Here is a 23,002-nt window from a genome sequence, read left to right as displayed (position 1 = left end):
TTAAGAAGTTATTCATTTTATAGTAAGGATGTTATATAAGAACTATCTTAATACTTAAGTCATATATGCATAGAAGTTGATGGCAAGTGTCCTCCTAACTGCTGCTTCCCAACATCTTTCTGGAGACAAGCCCTCTCACGGAATTGGAGTTCATGACTAGACTGGCTGGTCAATGAGCTCCAGAATGCCCCTTTCTCCACCTATCTCCCAGCATTGGGGTTAAAGATGCACACTGCCATGCCTGGCTTTTACATGGCTGTTGGGGATCTGAACTCAGATACTTATACTTGTACAGGTACTTTAGAAACTGAATCACCTCACCAGCCTCTCCCATGATTTACAAACCAAACACCATAATGATTGTGATGCAATTTTTTTCACTAAAATAGATGAGGCCAATATATCAAATTACTAACAACTGACAGATCTTTATGATTGTTTTCTGGGTATTATATTTTTCTGGCTTGAAAATTTCCATAAGTCAGGTGCCATCATGCAAATCTTTAATTCTAGCACTTGAGAGGCAGGGGTAGGCAGATCCCTAAAGGCTAAAGCCAGCTTAAGTCTACCAAGTTCCAGGCCAGCCAGAGCTTAAAAAGACAAAATGTACACAAAGGGAAGATACTGGAAAATTAACAAATACATACATACAAACAGATAGTTGTTACAAAGTTGTTAGATAGTTGTTACAACTATTGTTACAACTATGGGAGGCAAAACACAAAACTGTCAAACAGAATATTGGGATACCTTGATCTCTAAGAGTAGGTCAGTATACTTCATAAGCCATAGTTTGGCATACCAAAATAGTATAGTGTACAGTATAGTATAAACTTGACATGTGAACCTACGATGGCCCGCTGTGGAATTTTCTGAGCTAAACAGAATGTGTGCCTGTGTGGCAGCAGTATTCTAAGAATGTCACATGGAACATCCAAAGTTTATATCTCTAGGAAGACTGTATATCATTAGACCCATATTAAGGATTACACTTCAGAAATGAACCAGCATGGGCCTTGAACTTGCGACCATCTTGCTTCAGTCATTCAAGCTAGGACCATAAATATACATCACCAGGTTTAGCAAGTAGTAAATATATTTGTAGTGTACCAAACTCCATAAGGAAACAATTTCTGAAGTCCAACTCAATCCTTCCCCAATGGAATCTTGCAAAACACCCTGCCTAGCAAGGATACATTATATATGATACAATTTCCACTGGCAATAATTTCTAAGGCAGCTTAGCTTAGCAGAATTTGGGAATATGCTGTCTGGACGTATCATTGGCACCATGGTCCCTGATACCTGAAGAAAGGCAGCCTTGGCATCTTACTAGATTTTCTTGAGTGTGTGTGTGTGTGTGTGTGTGTGTGTGTGTTTAAAGAGGAGAAGAAAGAGAGAAAAAAATGAAAAAACAAACAAAAGCCCCACTAAAACAGTTAAGTACTAATAGCCAGGTATATTTTGTGTAGTTTGTAGGACGATACTAGAAGTACTTTCTAATTTTAAAAACTCACCACAAAGCTACTTGAAACCTGAGAGTCTTTATTAATTAAGATAATCTAAATACCCAAACCCAAATACTACAGAAACATTAGATGGTTAAAAGACAGTTCTTCTCATATAGTGTTTAAGAAAGGGGGAGACAAAATCCTTAGTTATTGGGAAGAATATTCATTCCCTGACAAGTCCATACAGATTCATTGAAGCGAGTATTAGTGTTTAGTAATTACTGTTAGTATTCTGACAACTGGTACAATTCATCTCTAAGGAAACTCAAGCCTCAAATTCTGTTTCTCCCACAGTGTAGCTAAGATTATTTCCTTTGTCCCCTGAATGTTTTCATTCATATGTCAAGCTTTGATCTGATAAGGATAAAGACATCATATGATGCTTCCTTCTAAAATTATATTGTTTTGAGAGAAATGAATTTACCAAGTGGTATTATTGTAACAACTATCTAAAGGAAACTAGCAGTGAACATTGGTGCAGTTACTTCATGGGGTGTGGACACTGTTATTTCTTGAGAATTGTGAGGATCACAAAGTTTGCTTAAAGTATTCCCTAGGAGCCCGGTGTGGTAATACAGCTCTGCCATCTCAGCACTATAGCGAATAAGATAGGGGGAAAGCTGAAATTTGTGAGACTTCCACAGCAGTCTCAACTAAAGAGGGAAAGGCTGTCGCAAAAGAAACAGAGGGGCTAGTGAGATAGTTCAGTCAGCAAAGGTAGCTGCAGTCCAGTCCAACTCCTGCAAGTTGTCCAGATGCCTACTCATAAACTGGGCTGTCTCCCCGCTACTAGCAAATACATTTTAAGAAATAAAGGAGAAAAAAACCAAGATTTACCTCCAAAAGGGTATTTAGCAGAAGACCTAAAATAAAGACAAGACGCAATCCAGCTGTTCCTTATACCTGGCATCAATTATCCCAGCAAACACCAGATAAGAAAGTTTAATTACCTACAAACTACTGGTAGAACTAAAAATTTCTGGTATTTTCTGGTATTCTATTATTTTACCAAGACTGGGTTTCTCTGGCTGTCCTGGAACTCACTTTGTAGACCTGTCTGGCCTCTCGAAATCACTGAGATCCGCATGCCTCTGCCTCCCAAGTGCTGGGGCTAAAAGCGTACACTACCACTGCCCAGCCTGGTACTCTATTCTTATTCAGATAAATAATAAGAACTTTTCTATCAGAAAACCTGTATGCATCAATAATACTGGACTTTGTTTTATTAAACAAAAAAATGACTAAACATATAATAAGAGAGGCAGAGAAGTAACAACTGGTATTAAACTTCATATTTCAATTATAAACTTGGCTTCTTAGTAGTAGATGCCAGCAAACACTGGACTCATGTGCCACCATGTGGCTCCTATAACTCAAAAGTAAATGTATGGGAGCTCAGAGAAAGTTCCTGAAACAAGCTGATTAGCTAGCTACTCCGTGCTTTACATCAAATTATTTTAATGGTATTCTTAAATGGTGTTAAGAATGACAAACATAAAACCTTATATTATCATGTGCTGGCTAATAAAACTGTACAATAACACCTCTGTTCAGTAAACTATGCTTTGAGGTATTAGAGCTTGAATAAAGGACTAAAGACTAGGAGAGAAAATTGTATACAAAAATCAGGGTGGAGAAAGCCAACCTAAAGCCTCACTTAGGGTACTTTAGCGTAAATCCCCATTTTGTCCTCCCTACAATTACCAACATGCAGTCCACATTTAAAGAGACATAAGTGCTACAGTGCTGGAAAAGGGAAATGCAGAAGTGCTTCTGTGCCAGTTATACTGGCTTTTGTTTCCTTAATAAAGGGTACTGAACCTAGGCTGTGTACACTGTACTTAAGAGGAACAAAACACCTACTTAAGTGTATTATGAAATGTGGCCCTGGCCAAGATCAGATCACTAAAAATCTATGCAATCTATAAATCTATTGCCAGAAAAGCATTTTTCCAAAAGAAAATTTACATATATGTTAACAAAGGTGACATTAATATTTAAGAAACAAGAAGTTGAGAATCAGTCACCAACTCAGTAAGATTTAGGGAAGGCTTATGACTGAAGAACATTACTCTGAAAAATTAAAAGAATGGATAGAACCTAGAATCTCAGTTATTTTTGTTTGTTTTTCATCTTTTTGTCAACTTGACACACGCTAAAGTTATTTGGAACAAAGAACCTAAATAGAGAAAATGACTCCATTAGACTGTTGGGAGACAAGTCTAGTCTATATGGCATTCTTGACTGATGATCAATGTGGGAGGGACCAACCACTGGGGGTGGTTGCCACTCCTGAGCAAGTAGCCCTGGGGTATATAAGAAAGCAAATTGGGTGGCCCAGAGGGAGTGAGCCAGTAAGCAGCACTCCTTCCCAGCCTCTGTTTCAGTTCCTGCATCTCAGGTTCTACCTTGACTTCCCCTGCTGATGGACTACTGTAACCCATAAACCAAATAAACCCTTCCTTTCCCCAAGTTGCTTTTGGTCATGATGTTTTACCAATGCAAAAGAAACCCTAACTAGAGAGCTGGGTGTTATAGATGAATCATACCCATAACTGCAGCCTTTGGGATGCCGAAGCAGGTGGACTGCTAGATGTTCAAGGACCACCTAAGCTACAAAGTGAATTCAAGGTGAGCCTAAGCTATACAGCCAGACTCTATCAAAAGACCAAAAGCCCACCAAAAGACAAATAGACACTTAGAAAACATGATTCGGAAGATCTTAAATTTAATTCACTAAAAGAAAAAAAATACTCAGGATTATGAAGCTACTGAATTTCAAAAAGGAGAAAAGTTTCACTGGCAAGAACAATTAAGAATCATATGTGTAGATTTAAGAAAATACAAGTTAATATGCTATGGCCATGAGTGAAGTTGACTAATATGGCAGACTCAAGAAGGAACTGAAGACACAATATAAGACAACACGGGGCTGGTGTGTGGCTTAGCAGAGGAGCACTTGTGTAGGAGTGCAAAACACAAACAGATCCAGACAAAGCCAGATACAAGGCAAAACCAATCAATTATCGTCCTGTCATAAATTTACCCTGAGAAACTAACAGAGTGAGACCAACCACTGTAGTCGCACCTCTCAATGACAGTCCATTATTAAGGAATGGTGAGAGGTCAGTGACATTCTACTACTTTTTAAAGGCTAGTGTTCTGCTGCACACTATGGAAGACAGCAAAGGAAGAAAACAGTTCTTGCCTTTAAAGAGCTATAAAAATATGAGCCGGGCGTGGTGGTGCGCGCCTTTAATCCCAGCACTTGGATTTCTGAGTTCGAGGCCAACCTGGTCTACAGAGTGAGTTCCAGGACAGCCAGGGCTATACAGAGAAACCCTGTCTCGAAAAACCAAAAAAAGACAAAGGCATAGTCAAGGGGCTGGAGAGATGGTTCTTCCAGAGGTCCTGAGTTCAAATCCCAGCAATCACATGGTGGCTCACAACCATCTGTAATTAAATCAGACGCCCTCTTCTGGGGCATCTGAAGACAGCTACAGTGTACTTACAAATAAATAAATAAATAAATAAGGAAAAAAGCATAGTCAAGTGACTAATCACCTAAGGCATCAAATGTAATTAGAAAGGTGAGAAATAAAAACTAAAAAGAATAACAGAAATACAAAACCAAAAATTGTGCATTAAGAGGACTATAAAGAGGCAGAAAGACATATAATCACATCAGGTACATTAGAAATAAGTAGTTCTGGAAAAATTCCCATAGAAAAGGCATGCTACTTAACAACTACTTAGATAATCTAAGTTGAGGAAAAGAATTAAGATATATCATTTTTGACTTAATAAAAAACCCACAAAAATAAAAACTAAAATAAAGTAAGGGAGAAAAGCCAAAACAAAACAGGAGAGAAAAAGAACATGAAGTTCAGTGAGGAGGGGCGTGGGTGGGGAAGGGAGGAAAGATGATCAAATTATATTATATGAACAATTAATAAAAGTAAGGATAATAAAAATAAGGGACTGTAGCTACAATTAGTAATAGGAGGTAGCTTTGATATATCTTTAATAAAAGTAGGGTCAAATGACAAGAAATGCTTCACTGCAAATGTCAAACTAAACCCTATCAAAGTGCAAGATGAGATGAACTGGCCAATACAAGCCCAAGGAACAAATCTGACATTTACTAACTGGACTGTACACCCCCTACTGTTGACACTGTGTTTTATTTAGGCCTGCCAGTAACCCTCATCTACATCATCTTAATAGCATCCTAACAAGGGTTTTAACATCCACTTTATTTTCTCTAATTCATCTTCCACAATTACACAAAATACTTTTAAGATGAAAAATGTTTCTTGTTTAAACTTCAATAGACTCTACAGTCATATTACTACAGTAATATGTTTCCTAATCTAAGTTCTATTAACCCACTCCCCATCCACCTTGGAGTGTTTTCCTCTCCTTTTCCTGCTCCTACTTCTAAACGGCCACTTCAACCCTACAGTATGATTATTCTCTTTCAGACCCCTCCAAAAGTGCATAAGGGTTTCCCTTATCCACATCCTCACCAGTACTTACTGCTTTTTGTTCCTTTAATAGCAACCCTAATAAGTTTGTATCTCACTATGGTTTTGATTTATAGTTCCTTCATAATTAGGATGACGTGTAATTTTTCATAGGCCAATTTGCTGATTCTTAATTGGTCTATGACAGAAAAGAAGGTAAAAAGGCAGCTAACTTACTAGTACAGTTAAGTAAATATGTATGCGCTAAACTGGAAGCATAGGAAAATACTGTCTTCATGATTTCCACTCAGGTATCTGCTCAGATTTCTTTCTGGGAGGTAGGAATGCTATTTAACCCAGAAATACTATCGTTTATAGTGCCTATGGAGATGCAATCAGGCATCCTTACATTTATAATCATATATATTAAAGCTTTTTGAATATAAGTTAATCTCTGAGAATCTGTGCTGCAGTGGCCTTCAGAAGACTCACTTTCACTGTAGTAGTTTTCCTTGGTCCCTGTTGGCATTTGGTTTATTAGTTAATATAATAATCTGAATAAACATACCTTCGGCAGCATGGGGGTATCCCTTTTCTTCTTCTTTTCTGAATTAGGGTCATCTAATAAGTCTGGCTCAAACGTATAAAGTTCAGTAAGCTCATTCATGGTAAAATGGCGCTCAACCTGCTGTTGATCAACAACTCGGAAAGACAGTGACTGCTTTGTTACCTGACGATCATAAATCTTATCTTCCATGGTTCCCTTTGTTTAAAAAAAAAGAGAGAAGAAAGGAGCAATTATACAAATAAGGAACTTTGGTCAACATGGAACTTCAGATAAATCTAATTACTGGTCAATATAAACAGGGAACAGTTCAAGGTCATATGTTGCCATAAAGTCTACCTAGCAGTGATGCTCTGTTTATGACAGAGCTCATCTCGTTAAGAAAACTTACCATCTTAATTTATCATCAAATTAAGAAAATTAGACTATGGGGAGCCATTTTAAATTATCTGACCAAAATGGGTCTGTATGCTTCCTTGAGGTAGTCATATACTTGGTCAAAGTCAGAGAGCAGGCAGTATCAGGACAACCAGAAAGGAAAGGGACTTGAAAGGAAATTTAGATGCGTACTGAAATTAGAATGTGAGGAAGCAGGTTTCTGCGTAATACATAAAAGGCTAACAATAACCAAAATTACTCTCGTGTCAAATGTTGCTTTCTTTAACCCAGAACATGCTAGCATATTAATATATAGTATTTATTACCTATAAACTAAAATATAAAGAAGCTGTACATGTAAATAACAGGAAAGAGACACAGCATATGTATGCCACACTGAGGAGGACCAAGTAAGGATCTACCAGTCAAACCAAGGCTGTCACTGAGAAAAGACTAGATTTAGGTGCAGGTGAAGTGTATGTCTCACCTGCTCCTAAGGCAGAGATGCTACTAGTTAAAAGGGGCAATTTGACCCTACAAATATAAATGAACTTGAAATGCAAATTTTTCTTCAATTTTATTTTCTTACATGTGAATTCTGAAGGGGAGTTGATTTTGGTTTTAAACAGAGGTCTATGTAAACAAGACTGTCCTTGAAACTATCCCCTTCTGGCCTACACATCCTATGTGCTAGAATCACAGCAGTGTGCCTGCATGTCTGGCTGCTAAGGCTAACTTGACTTGTGCTTTATTTACAGAATAAATTTCTGTAATATTTAATAAATTTACAGAATAGTTTCAACTGTCTCTTTGTAAAAGATCTATGTTGCGCATGTGTATTCATCAGTTTCATCTGTATAGGTTCTGCACCTCTAGAATATTATTAGCTTCATCTAACTTTTTAATATGAAAGAAATGTAAATGACAAACCTACCTGAGCTAAGAACCTATATACATAAACAGGCTTAGTTTGTCCAAAGCGATAAACTCTGAATATACTCTGGATGTCATAAGATGGATTCCAAGAAGCATCAAATATAATCACTCTATTAGCAGCTACCAGGTTAATTCCAAGAGATCCTGCTTTAGTGGAAATGATAAACAATCGCCCTCTAAAAATGAAAATATAAAGTAAATGCTTAGCTATGATATGACTTTAATAATACAACAGTACACACACAAAGCATACTTTATCTAAAGTGGTTTAAGAGGAATCAGCTTCCCAAAACAACAACAACAACAACAAAAAATCAGACATTTGTAATTGCATTAATTATTAATTATAACTATATTATTAACTTAAAAACCTCCAATAATTTATAATTAAAGAGGACTCAAGATTCAAAAGTGTTGGGAGAAGGGAAAGAATATGATCAAAATAGATGCAAAAATTATTTTAAATAAAAAAATTATCAATATACATATAAGAATTCAATCTGTCTGATTTATGATTGGAGAAAAGCAAATTAAAAATCACATTAGGATTATTTCTCAGCCTTTTGACTAAAATCAAGTGTAATGTGTTATTGGTGTAATAGCCAATGTATCCTCTGTCCAAGAGCAGTATGTTACACGGATTTTTGGAGCTAAGAGATGGAATAGGAGCAGTTTCTGTCCACTCCACGCATCGACCTGGTATTTCAGTTCCTCCAGGAACAGTGCACCACCTTTGGAGAATGTGAATGAATGAATAAACCAACTAGCTTTTGTAAAAACATGACAATAGTAAGTGTCGAAATGAATGCAGAACTCGAACTTTCTTACATTGCTGGAAGAAAGACCATAGCGTCACTTTGGAAAGCTGACAATCTCACAGGTAGATAAACGTCAGAGGAGTATCACACAAACCATAAGGAAAATACTAGTGATGACAAAAGCTTGTATAAGAACATTTAGAATAGCTTTAATTTTAATTCCAAAACTGGGAACAATTCAAATGACCTTGAGAAGTTAATGGCTATGATGCCCTAGAACTCAAAAATGAAAAGAAGCAAGAATCACAAATATTTTCGAGACAGAATCTTACAGTGCTGCCCAGGCTGGAGTGCAACTTACTATGTAGACCAGGCTGGCACTGACCTTTAAAAGATCCACTTGTTTCTGCCTCCCAAATGCTGGAATTAAAGCATATGCTACCATGTCTGCTCAAATACATTTAGTAAGTGATAGATGTGAGACTGACATGACTACAATGTCCATGAGCAAAGGTTTTAGGGTGAAGGTTGTAAATTCACCTGCTTTTGCCCTTGATTGCATCATTTATTAAATATTATTAAATATATTAAAGAGCTAATTTTACTGAACCTAAATTGAAAAATACCTATACATACAGAAAATGCTTCATACCTCACATTGGTTTCATCATTAAATTCTTCAGCCCACTTCTTCCTTGACTGTGCATTAGTAGAACCATCCAAGCGGTAATAGTCAATATTTCGGATCCACTTTCCTTCACCTGAAAGTAGAGTAAGAAAACTCAGAGGAATTTCATGTGTTGATCTTTCATAATTGTAGATTTTTTCATTCTTGAGTACCACTTAAAAACAAGATGACTGAAGGGGTAAAGATTCCCGCCAAAAAGCTTGACAACCTGATTTTCCTCCCCAGGACCCATGAGGTAGAAGAAGAAAGCTGTCTCCCAAGTTGTCCTCTGACCTCCACTCACATGCCCAAGCATCTACACACACAATAACCATATTTAATTAAAAAAATTTAGGTGGGTGATAGGCCAAGTAGAATAGTACATGCCTATAATCCCAGCATCAGGAGGGCAATTACATGGTCTAAGCCAGGTCAGGACTCCATAACTAGGCATTCTGAAAAATCAAAATACAAGTTGGAGATGTAGTTTAGCTGGCAGAATGCATGGCGCCCTGGATCCTTGGTATGAAATAAAACTAAATTGGTGCAGGTTGCATGCACACAATTATGGCGCCACCTGGGAGGTAGACACAGAAAGATCAGAACTTTAAGGCCACAATCAGATAAACAGTGAATTTGAGCCTCTATATTTAGGAATAGAAACTAAATGTTAGTTTCTGGGAAAATGGCTCAGTGGCTGCTTTGCAAATATGAGGACCTGGGTTCAGAGCCCCAGGACACAGATAAAAGCTGGGCACGGTGGTAGGCACCAGTGGCCAGGGATTCACTAGCCTGTCAGCCTAATTAAAACTGTGAACTCAAATGCAGTGAGACCAGGTAAGATGGAGTGTGACTGAGGCCCATGTGTACTTACAGGCACAAGTACACACATACAAAAACCTTATATTAATACAGAGATAACTCAGTAACAAACTCCAAAGTTTCACTCCATAGCCAAGGCTGCCAAATGAACACGTGATCCTTCTTGTTTCTGCCTTCCTAGTGCTAGACTTATATGGCTCTGCTACTGCACACAGCAGAAAAAGTCCTTTCTTAAACAAGGGATAATTAATTACACCATGAGTTAATTCGTCATACTGCCATATGACTGCTCAAAGAATAGGTAGAAAATTCCTGAGAAATGGCTCTCACGGCTGTCCTCTACCCCCAGTAGCCTGGGACTTTGCCAAACTGACCAGTACCTACAACTGTCAAGATTTGGGAGTACTCTGAATTTTGGCATACTGTATAGACTATTAAATAATAATTCCTAATCTGGATCTGATAGCCATAATCCAAATCCACACTGTTCCAAATTCTGGTACTTACCCAATATGCAGTCCTAGCAATAGTAATAATAGTTACTTAAAAGACTTTATTGGTAGTTGACAAAGACAACTTACAAAATTATAAACTGATAAGCATGTAAAAACAAAAACAGTTCAAATTTACTAGTGAACAGGAGAACAGAAATGAAGCAAATATGGTGATACATATCATCACCTGGTAAGCAAGCTAAGGACTCTGAGTAAAATGGTGACGTATCAGCTACTTCTGAAATAATAAAAAGCAGAGTAACCAAGGACTTCATTTTGAAGAGAAAAGAGAGGGAAAGCATCAGGAACCATGAAAGAGTAGGCAGGCCAGCTGAAAAGCATAGAGGAAACAGAAAGGCTACACAGAAAAATGTGGGAAGTAGTTCATGACCTGAGCTCACAGCTCAGCCTCCAGAGATGCCTCCCTGCTATGCCCAAACAGGCTGGTTTTCTCTTTCTTGTGGTCCTAAAACTGAAACTTAAGGCTTTGTACATCCAAGTTAAGTACTCTATCATTGAACTACATCTCCAGATGCTTCAATGAGTTTAGCAGAGAATCATCTTATAGAAATTACTCTATAGTCTGCAATTCTATTCAAAAGATTTGAAAATGTTTAAATACATGGAAACTAAAAATAGTAACAAGAGCACCATTTACAACCGCCCAGAAGTGAAAACGTCCCCATTATCAAATGAATGGCTGATCAAAATGTAGAATTAGACCCAGTGGGCTATTATATTATTAAAAAGTGTAACATAAATAGGTTAACATTGAAATTAGTTCCCAAAGTGCTTTCACGCCAGTAACGAAAAACTATGTATTATAAAGTCCCACAGCAGTCCAGAATAAGTCACTCATAGAAGGCACGTAGAGTTCTGGTTACTTAGCTGTACCGAAGCTGAGGAGTGGGATAGGGAAGTAATAACTAAATAATATATATAGGACTTCATACAGAAGTGATTAAAATACTTAAAAATTAACTATGATACCAGTTTCACACATCTAAATATCCTAAAACCAGTGGATTTTTCACACTGAGTAAAATGTGTAAAATATGAATTATGTATTAATAAACTTGTTTTCCATGCTAAATTAAATTACCTATCATTGTAATGTTACTGTTATTAGTTTTTGTTAAATGACAAAACTATAGAATGGGAGACACATTAATAGAGCTCAATATAGTAGCTGATTTACTATTCATTTCCATAATGTCACACTGCAGACCTCAAAGGTACACAAGAAAGATGTAAACGGAAGAAACCAAGTCAAGCACAACAGCCACTGCTGGAATCCTATCATAAATGACGTTGAAACAGGATCATAAATTTGGCCATCTTACCTAAACTTCCCGTACCTGCTTCAAAATAAGGGGAGAAAGGGGAACAAACGGAGACAAGAAATACAAACTGACCAGAGAAATGTTTGTGGATACAGACAAGGAGAATATACAGGATATATTTTGACATGACAGGGTGGTGAACTACTGGATAATTTGGTTTCCTTCATCTTTAAAACATTCATTATGTTCCAGGAGTGTTTTAAAAATTATAATATAGATATGCTTATCATTTACCTTTATAAATAAGAGGTTTATCTTTATCTTCTGTTTTCTCCCTACTAGCCAATTCAAGAAAATCTTCAATCAAGTCCAGAGATATGAGCGATTGGCTAAAAACAAGACTTTAAAAAAAATAAAAAAGATTAGTCATGGATTAGAAGATCAAGCCTGCAAAGTTACTATTTTTCCTAATTATCTATGAATTTAACATAAAACTTTATAATAAAATGCAAAAGCCTCAACAAGATATACTTTAAAGAAATTAACAAGTTGATTGTAAGATGTTAGGCACAGGATGACAACGACAATAAAAATAAACAACATGAAAAGGCAAATCAATTTTACATGGTAGTACATCACTGAAGGGACAGGAGAAGATCAATGCAACAGAGTCCAGACAAGCCATAGCCGCAGTTCAGTTGTCTTAGTGGCCTTCCGCAGAATCAAGCAAACCTCAGTGAAGTCACTGAAACAATTAATTCTGAACTACAAACTTCAGGACTTTAAGTTCCTAGACATACTACGTAATTGGTATTGATATGGAACTTAAGACTATTAAACTGGAAAAGAGGTCAGCCTAAATCAATTAGCAATTAAGACGAGTTTAGGAATCACTGAGCTATGTATCATGCAAAGAAGTTAAGAGTCATTAGGACCAAATGTCAATATACAAATGACTTCTTCTAATTACAAATAACAAAGAAAAATTGTTCAATGATTGATAAAAATACTCTCACCTGAATAAGCTATTTTGGTTTTACTTGCTTTATTAGCATATGAAAATATAAAAAGCAATACAAGGCTGGCAAGATGGTTCGGCGGGTAAAGGTGCTTGCCACCAACTGGAATTCAACCCCAGGGTCCCACATGGTGGAAGGAGAAAACCGACTCCTAAAGTTCTCTTGTGACTTCCCCACATGTGCCATGGCACTGGGAACATACACACATGTAATTAGAAACGTTTTAAAGCAATACTTGCAGAAACCGTTCGCTGGGGGAAGATGGGCTTTATCTACTTCCTGGCATCTGTGACCAGTGGCCGCTTCACACTCCCTCTGCCATGCTTCCCCCTTTCTGAAGAATGAACTAAAATCCCTCTGCAACCATAAGCCAAAGTAAACCTCTCCTCCTTTAAGCTGGCTCTATCAGGTATTTTGTTACTATGATGAGAAAGTCACTAATAAAATGATATACAAATACAAAATTGAAGTTACTAATGACCAAACCTTGTACACACTAGGCAAGCACTCTACCACTAAGCTACAGACATCCCCCAAGCTCTCAAATTAAATTTAAATCATGCAAGCTGATAACAGAAAAACAACAAACATGTGTAAGAAGAGTCACTTCTCCCCTCAAATGTCATCTAGTTCCTACTTTTCATCTTTCAAGAATAACTTATTATTCAAACTTATCATGGCCCAAAAAAATGCTATATTTCTAATATACTTGTTTACTCTTTAGCTTTCCCATTTTAGGAATTAATACCATAATCCACTAGCCATTTAAGTTGCAGAGCTAGTACTCACTCTTTGATTATTTACTGCCTGTATTTAATCTATCAATTCCTAGTGCTTCTGCTTCAAACTGTATTTTTACCAATTAATTCCGGTACCTGGGAAGCAAAGGCAGAAAGACTGCTGAGTTTAAGACCATCCTGAACTATGTAGTGAAAACTTGAAGCACTGAAGAAAAAAATGGATTATATACTCAGAAACAGCAGCTTAAAAGGAAGGTAGCTAGTTGTACTGGCATGACATTGTAATAACCAAAGAAATTACATCTTATCATGGCAAGAAAACATACCAGATCTGTTTAAATAAACTTTATAAACAATAGTATGGTTACCAAAAAGTTAATTTATATAACAGATATCTATCTATATCTATATATATATATACATAAAAAAAGCTTACACTTTATCCCCAATTTCTTCTGCCATTCGAAGAATTTCAAAAAGAAGCACCATTTTTCCAGAATGTTCTAAAACCTCAGCATCAGTATCTGTAACAAAATCTTTGTACCAATCTGGAGCTGGGCTACTTGGGTTAGAAGTGGAAGTAGTTTTACCTAAATAGAATAAACGGAGCATAAGTAAGTACAATCATCAGCAAAAATACCCCTGAATGACAGCAAACAAGCTATAGTAAGAAAGCTAAGAGACTGATGGCTACTTAGGACAGGGGAAGGGAAAGGACAGTGGATGAACACAGTGAGAGATGCCATCACAGGACAAAGAGCTCTACACTGAGGGAAGGAAGGCATAGAATGGAGAGATGAAGGTTCAGCAAAATACAAGATGACAGCAAGCAGAAGATTGATTCTGACAGAATGTAAGACAGACCCTACCAGCGGGGCTGAGGAGCTCAGAAAGAGACCAGAAAGAGATGCAAATCCCCTAGACCTCAAAAACTAAAACCCTGAAAATACACTGTAAGAGGCACAAAGCAACAGAGACAGAGAGATGAAGGAAGTCAATCTCTTCACTGGACTACTAAACCCAAAGTCTGACCTGAAAAATCACCCAGTCATACTGAACTATTTTGTTATTAGTTTAACAAAAAAATTGACCATAAAGTAAAATATACAAGAAATATTCTATTAGATAATGTAAAGATACTGTGAATCAAAGCTTTAAAAAAATATGTTTAACAGGCTTATGAATTTTCTCACAACTGTTTTTCATTGAAAAGTATTTACAATTTTAATGTTATAAAAAGCAGAGTACAATGAACAGCTGTGCCTCCATATATGTTTATCAAAAATTCTACTCAATGCAGGTGAAGTCTATAAGATGGTCCATTTTCTCTTTCTTCTTCTAAGACCTAAGTAACCCCTTACTTTTATATTTGCCATTTCTCTTTTACTGCAAGTGTATCTCTAATAGAACTACCATACATTTTACCTAATTTTTAAATTTTATAGCATAAAGATACAGTATGATTTTCCAGTTATTCGAATGCTCATTTTTCAGACTTTATCCAATATTTACATAATCTTATTTTCTTGTGACTCTGACCATGTTGTTTGTTTTGTGAGCTAACTTTTCTCGGGCTGCTTACTAGTATTTTTTGTCACTACATTTTTCTAAGGTTTGCTTAGTTCTAGTGTTCTACAATTATCTTTCTTTTAAAAAATTCAAAAGCATATTTATTATTGTGTATAATGGGGGACACACAAGTAGAAGGCAGAGGCCAGCTCTTCGGGCCTTTCCCTCCTTCCACCTGTATGTGGGTTCCCGAGATCAGGTCTTCAGGCTCCTGTGGCACATACCTATTGAACCCTCTTTCCAACCATTGAAAAACTTATTCCTATTATGCTTTGTATCAATTTCACACATGTACACTTTGTATAATGTCCTCAGTTCCAACTTCCTACCAATTCTACCCACCATTTAACCTCCCTTAAAAATCTCTCTTACACATTCCTGTGTTCATTTTCTCCTGTGACCCACCAAGATCTCCTGTGACCCCACCAGGGTCATCTGTATAATTGTGGGTTGGTGCTATCAATTGGAAGGTAGTGGAAATAGTGGAGGGTACATACACAATTAAGACAGTCCCTCCCCTCCTCCAAATCTAATGACTGCCAATAGTTCAGAGGTAAAAGTAGGGGCCTGTGATCCCCCTCTGCTTCCTTGACTGACTGACTGGTGATAGCACTGGTCTGGTATGCACTCAATGCATGTAACTACAGAGGTTAATACTTACAGTAGTGGTATCGAGTGTAGTGAATGGTGTTTCATTCCCCTTTACCTTTTCCCAACTCTTACATTGGTCCAGGTCCCTCTTCTATCTGCATTTTAGGCAGCCACAAGTCTCTTCCTCGACCACTATTCACTGTAGAGGAGGACTGACTAATTTTTCAGTACCATTTCATCTTCAGTGTGGCTGAAATCTGTGAACATGACCAAGATGAATGCACACATGTGCAGGCTGATTCTATACTTGCTGTTGTAGGTTACCCCAAAGGATCACTAACACAGAATTATTTCTTCATTTTATTTTGTTTTGCTTTGCTTTTGAACAGGGTTTCACGTACTCCCAAGCTTTCCTTGAATTTACTATGTAGCTGAGGGTGGCTCTGAATTTCTGATCCTTCTGATTCCATCTGGGATTACAGCCATGTGCCACCAGACCTGGATTTGAAGGCAATGTTGTGAGGTTAATAAAACAACTTTGCCAACCAAACACCAAAGCTGAAACATACAAGCTTCAAAATAACTGGCAAGGTTTGTTCAGTTGGATGGGCGTTACGGGAGGAAGCATGCCATTTACTTACACAATGTGTACCCTTGTAAGGGCATTCAGCTTTGAGAAAGGAATCTAAGAATTCAACAAAATACAGAAGGCTCAAAGCCTTGTCTTCTGTCCCTGAGCAGGAAGGAAAAAAAAAAAAGAAAGAAAAAAAAACAAAAACAAACAAACCAAAAAAACCAAAGAAAAACAAAACAAAAACCCAAAGCTGCTAGACTCAAGCAAGACTAGAATATCGCTAGGGTTTCTATTCTACATAGTCTTGAACTTGGTTTTTAGATTTAACAAGGTCCTCTTTGTGCCTTGCCCCTAGTGGCTCCACTACTTCTGTATAACTCACTGTGCATTTGCATAGAAACTTCATGAGCTATTATTCAGGCATGCCACATACCTATAAAACCTCATCTTTCCCTAAAATTCTTTTGGTTTTTGGAGACAAAGTCTTACTCTGTAGCCTAGGCTGATATCAAACACACTATATAGCCAAGCCTAGACTCAAATGGTGAGTCTCTGACCTTTCATCATCATCATCATCATCCTGACTGCTCGGATTATATGTGTATAAGTATCTTCTTGTGTGCGTCTGTGTTGTTGTATGTTTGGATTACCTGAAACTGACATTGCAGATAGCTGTAAGCCACTATGTGGTTGCTGGGAACCTAACTGGTCTTCTGAAAGAACAGCCTTAACCACTGAGCCATTTCTCCAGCCCCCAATGTGATACATTCTTAAATGGAGCAAATTTAAATCTAAAGAACAAATTGTATTTTTACCACCTATTCAAGAGAATGTTTCTGATAAAATCTGCATGTATATAAATTTTGAAAATATATTTCTATATAAATAACGTCTACTTTACTTCACACAGACTTTAAAAAGCAAAAGTCCTAGCTAAGCAGTCAAAGCTTGTCTTTTGAAACCCATGAGTTTTTCTGTCTGGTTTCAATCACACAAGATACAACAGTCTACACCTTGGCCAAGTGCTTTCCAAGCAATTCACAGTAGCACAACTGAGGAGATGATAGAAAGCGGAAAAAAAACCCACTGGAAGCAGCTAGATATTTCTAGATTCAATCCAGCTACACACCCCACTTGCACTTCCTGACAGGCAAAGGGGGTATTAACCACAATTTAAAATTAATTATTTTATTCCTTGGCAATTTCATACATGCATCAAATCTGTACCCTACTGCCTCCCATTTACCTCCTTGCCATTCCTCTGACTTGCATGTAATTCATTTCCAGCACTGAACAATTCTTTTTTAGCCCTAACAGAAAAAGAGAAGTTCAATAATATTATTCCCAGGAACACACACATATAGGGAGAGACTGCAAAACTGTAAGTAGAAAGGGTGGAAGAAGAGAGCACAGCAGGAGAGAGCGGAAGCTTTTCATTGCTTTAACTCTATAATCACAGTTGGAGCTGTGATGAAATACTCTTTAATTCTACTTGGAAGATGGATGCTGACAAAGCTGCTTTAATGGATGGAGGAGCCGAAGAGAAGAAGAAAGAGGGAAATTTTGTAGTTTAAATTTCATGACTCCCCTGATTTGGAGAATCCAGGGTTTGTGGTTAGGCTGCCACCTGTCTACTCCACAGAGGTACTGAAAAGAGAAGCGTTGATAGAGGAATCACTGTGTTAGTCAGCGGAGACCTGAGCTCAAGCAAGCTGATCTGATCACAAGCTCATTTGGCTGCCACCCACATTGCTTTCCGCCTCACAGATGTTTAACGTTTTACTCTATAACTCCCCAATGCCAAATATTTAAAGCCATTTAGAAGTAAGATATTGGAAATATTCTGATATTTAGTCCCAGCTTTAAAGCTCCTAAACACAGTCAGCTCGTACTAAGAATATAGAATGGCTAAGCACTAACTCTTAAGCATATACAAGGGAACAGAAACTGAAGCCACTGGACAGTAAACTTTTACTTTCATATAAAGGAGAGAAAAACAGAAAAATGAACTGTACAGGTTATGGGGGGAAAACCAAAGCACATAATTATAGATTTTGAAGAATTAGAAAGGAAAAAGTCTAAATGATTAAAATTCGTTCTAATGTATACAATTCACTACTGAAATGCTTCCAGTTTCTTACGTAGCTAAGTGTAAATCCTACAAAGGCCTTTAGATTAGACACACTTTAGAATGAATTCCATTTATAAAACTAAATGTAGCAACTTCACTTCAATATCACTTAAGAACTGCACTTAAGAGCTATACATGAAGTCAGACTACTTGGGTGTAAGCATAGACATTTAAATAAACAACTAGCTTTCCATTTTTTTTCCTACAAATTACCAGACAGAGCAGATTGACTTGCCTACAATTAAACATGAATGATTTGTTCTAACTCTGCATCCTCTTAATACTTGAGCAAAGAAATTCCCTTACATCAGCTCTCTAAGATAACAGGACAAAACAAACATGGAAGACCTAATGTTCTCAGCCAATGTTCTACAGTACATGTTCAGCACACTCACTTTCATCTAGCTTCAGAGAAACTGAAGGGTTATTTCCTGTGTCATCCACATTGCCATCTCCACCTCCTCGAGATCTTGAATTCCAGACTTTGATGACTTCAACATCGTTGTCACTGCCACTTCCGCTTGAGCTGCTGTCCTTTTTCCCCTTCTTCCCCTTTGGTTTCTTCTTTCTAAAATGAAAAGAGAGGGAGAGAGAGAGGGAGAAAGAAAGGGAGAGGGAGAGAGAACTTTGTGTTAGGGAAGCATATTAAACCAATTATCAGAAGACCACCCACAAGTATAGGCTTTAAATACCCCAGCATAGGTAGCAAAAGTACTCAATTTACTTTACATACTCATCTGAGCTTAAACTCTTAGAGGTTTCATCAGAATCTGAAGCTATAAATTCATCCATACTATCTTCATCAAAATAACCCTAAACAAAAGAAGGCAGGTTTTAGTAGCCCATTCCAACATATATTGGAAAGTCAAACATTTCATTTCCCTTAAATGATATAAAATGAATGAGGGCTAAGGAACTATAGAAGATTGAAAGAAATGATAGCAATTTAACAGGATTATAAACCAGGAGGTCTAAGATGGGATGAAAAAAAATGTAAAAATAAAGCAATGTAAAGTTTGTTGTAGCAAAGTGAATCTCTTGGCTCTGATAAGTGACTATGACTATATGCGATATAAACATTCAGAGAAACTGAATTAAAGTATGAATGAACTCCTCGAGTCATTTTTCTATAACTATAAAATTACATCAAACTAAGGGAATACTTAAGGTAAGTTCTCAGAGTTCTCAGCCAAGGCTGGCCTCCACATGCTGGATGCCTCAGCCTTCCAAGTGCTGAGATTTCAAATGTGTATCAACACAACCAGCAAGGCTTTGTTTGTGGATCCAAGTAGCATGTATGTAGTATGTAGTGCCCATGAACTCCCTATGGTAGCCAAGGATGACTCTGAAATTCAGGTCCTCCTGCTTCCACCCACCAAGTGCTGGGATTAGAGATGCATGCTACCTTGCCTGGTTTGTGTGGTCCTGGAGATCAAACAAAGTGTATTACACTATACCTATTGAGCTGCAGCACTGGCCCTATTTTTAAATTTTTACATTATTTTCAGTGTGTGTACTCTAATAGTCAACAGGAATGAAAACTAAAGGTCTTGTGCTGATTAGACAAGCATTCAATTAGTGAGACATATGCCACTACCCATTGAAAAAGTCGAAGGGGCTCATTACAAGAACATTTAGAACGGAGGATGTAGGCCCCTTAGGTTCAAATACCAGCACATAAACAAACATTTAATGATCCTATAAGCATAATGATTTCAAAATACAGAAATAAGATAGGCCTGGTGGCATACACCTATAATGCCGACACTCAGAAGGCAAAAAGAAGAAGTACAAAAGCCACAGGTTAGCACAGTAAGTTTAATGCCATCAAGGGGTATAGAGTAAGTACCCATCTCAATGACAACAAAAAGACAGATAAATGAACTAAAAAAGAAAAGAAATGAACTAAAAAAGAAAAGAAGCTGAATACATGAAATAGAAAGTTGCTTCTGGTATAAAGAACATAAAAAGTAACATTTAAACAATGTGAGGTTCTTGATTTACCTTATTTTCTTTACTAATATAGTCCAGTTGCAAACACCAAGGATGAGTCCAGATTCTACTTAACATCTGGAAATCTTGAAAGAGCTTTGCACCTGCCTTTCCTCGTCCACCTTCAGTGCTATTGCCCACACCTGACCAAAAGAAACTATAGTTGAAGACACAAAAAAAATCTCCATTTCCACCATGGTGATACTGTATTAGATTATCTATGACACACACCCTTTTCAAAGTCGAGAAAGGCTTATGAAATCTTACTTCTTACTGTTAATATTTTGAAACATGTGAAGTAATAAGATTGTAGGGAAAAACCACCTTATAGAAATGATTATAATATTAAAGAACAAATACGTTGTAAGGGAAATATATATGACTTATTTCTTTCTTTGGACAGAACTTCATGTGGTCTAAGTTGCCTTCACCTCCTGATCCTCCAGCTTCCACCACCAAGTGCTGAGAATACAAGTGTGTATTGCCACACTGTTGAAAGTGATGATTAAGCAACAAAATACAGCAAGTATACTTGAAGATCTCAGTAACATATATAAAATAGTTTCTCATTTTAGTTACAACAAAGTCATAACCATTAATACACCTATCCCATACTGGGAAGGACACTGTCATTTTAAGTAAAGATCACAAAAATATCTATTTTTTTCTTAGATTTTTAAAATCTCCCAAATTGTATCCATGGTCCCTTCATCTATTACAGAGAAACAAAGCCTTTCTCCATAGAGATAGACTTGTAGCAATTCTTTCCAAGTATGATGACACTAAGAGAACACAAATGTCGGCCCAGGCTACTATACCCAGCAAAACTCTCAATTACCATAGATGGAGAAACCAAAGAATTCCATGACAAAACCAAATTCACACATTATCTTTCTACTAATCAAGTCCTACAGAGGATGCTGAAATGAAATTTCCAATACAAGAAGGATAAAACATAAAACCCAAGAAAACATAAGAAACTAAACATTTCATAACAAACTCTAAAGAGAACAATACACATATAGTACCACCGCCAGCAACAAAAATAATAGGAACTAACAATCATCTATCTTTATGTCATGTCATATGTCTCAACACCAATGGACTCGACTCCCCAATAAAAAGATACAGGCTGGATATTTTTGTTTTCCAAGCAAATGGTCACAAGAAACAACACCTTTCATTATAGCCACAAATAGTATAAAATATTTTGGTGTAACTAACTCTTACCAAGTAACTGAAAGATCTTTATGACAAGACCTATAAATCCCTGAAAAATGAACTCAAAGAAGACTTCAGAGGATGGAAAGATCTCCCATGCTCATGGATTGGTAGGATCAACATAGTAAAATTGGCCACCTTACGAAAAGCAATCTACAGATTCAATGCAATCCCCATCAAAATTCCAACTCAATTCTTCACAGACATGGAAAGAGCAGCTGTCAACTTCATATGGAAAAACAGAAAGTCCAGGATAGCCAAAACTATTCTCAACAATAAAAGAATTGCTGAAGTAATCACCATCCCTGACCAAAAGCTGTTCTATAATGCAATAGAGATAAAAACTGCATGGTATTGGTACAGAGACAGACAGGTCAACAGTGGAATAGGATCAAATGCCCAGAACTAAACCTACACACCTATGAAAACTTGATCTTTACAAAGGAGCTAAAAGATACAATGGATAAAAGAAAGCATCTTCAATAAACAGTGCCTGTTTAAATGCTGGTTATGAAAATAGATCCATTCTTATCTCCCTGTACAAAGCTCAAGTCCAAGTGGATCAAGGACCTCCACATAAACCAGATACACTGAAACTAATAGAAAAGAAAGTAGGGAAAAGCCTTGAACTCACTGGCACAGGGGAAGTTTTCATTAAGAGAACACCAATGGCTCAGGCTCTAAGATCAACAATCGATAAATGGGACCTCGTGAAACTGAAAGGCTTGTGTATGGCAAATGACACCTTTAGTGGGACAAATCAGCAACCTACAGATAGGGGGAAAATCTTCACTAACCTTACAGCAAACAGAAGGCTAATATCCAAAACATATAAAGAACTTAAGAAGTTAACCACCAAAGAACCAAATAACCAATAACCAATTAAAAAGTGGGGTACAGAGCTAAACAGAGAATTCATAGTAGAAGAATCTCGAATGGCCAAGAAGCACTTTAAAACATGTTCAGCATCCTTAATCATCAGGGAATGCAAATCAAAACAACCCTGAGATTCCACCTCACACCAGTCAGAATGGCTAAGATCAAAAACTCAGGTGACAGCAGATGCTGGCAAGGATGTGGAGAAAGAGGAACACTCCTCCATTGTTGGTGGGATTGCAAGGTTTTACAACCACTCTGGAAATCAGTCTGGCGGTTCCTCAGAAAACTGGATACAGTTACTACCTAAGGACACAGCTATACCTCTTCTGGGCATATACCAACATGTAACAAGGACACAGGCTAGATTATGTTCATAGCAACCTCATCTATAATAGTCAGAAGCTGG

At 37.2% G+C, this 23,002-nt stretch overlaps 1 protein-coding gene and 1 non-coding gene across 15 annotated transcripts in view; one reads left to right on the top strand and one right to left on the bottom strand.

The window, feature by feature from the left end:
• Positions 1–23,002, bottom strand: part of Atrx (ATRX chromatin remodeler) — a 132,652-nt gene that overhangs the window by 14,718 nt on the left and 94,932 nt on the right. For 12 of the 14 annotated variants that reach the window (XM_085838057.1, XM_085838060.1, XM_085838056.1 and 9 more), the window contains 8 exons: positions 20,509–20,639; positions 19,238–19,317; positions 18,900–19,072; positions 14,076–14,229; positions 12,175–12,281; positions 9,267–9,375; positions 7,855–8,032; positions 6,546–6,740 (listed from right to left, as the gene is read on the bottom strand). In XM_085838057.1, coding sequence (XP_085694183.1) covers positions 6,546–6,740; positions 7,855–8,032; positions 9,267–9,375; positions 12,175–12,281; positions 14,076–14,229; positions 18,900–19,072; positions 19,238–19,317; positions 20,509–20,639 — 1,127 coding nt within the window. Of the gene's footprint in view, positions 1–6,545; positions 6,741–7,854; positions 8,033–9,266; positions 9,376–12,174; positions 12,282–14,075; positions 14,230–15,869; positions 16,298–17,692; positions 18,021–18,899; positions 19,073–19,237; positions 19,318–20,508; positions 20,640–23,002 lie in introns of those variants that run through there. The other 2 variants (XM_085838063.1, XM_085838064.1) reach the window with 2 other exon arrangements.
• On the top strand, positions 8,404–8,589 carry LOC115030229 (U2 spliceosomal RNA). Its single transcript, XR_003835832.1, has one exon. It is a non-coding gene; the product is annotated as a U2 spliceosomal RNA (small nuclear RNA).

This window comes from Mus caroli, unplaced genomic scaffold (assembly GCF_978045245.1).
Source record: "Mus caroli unplaced genomic scaffold, Mus_caroli_1 scaffold_5, whole genome shotgun sequence".
Lineage (NCBI taxonomy): Eukaryota > Metazoa > Chordata > Mammalia > Rodentia > Muridae > Mus > Mus caroli.
Note: the sequence above shows the minus strand (reverse complement) of the source record. Positions and strands in the feature narration are given on the sequence as shown.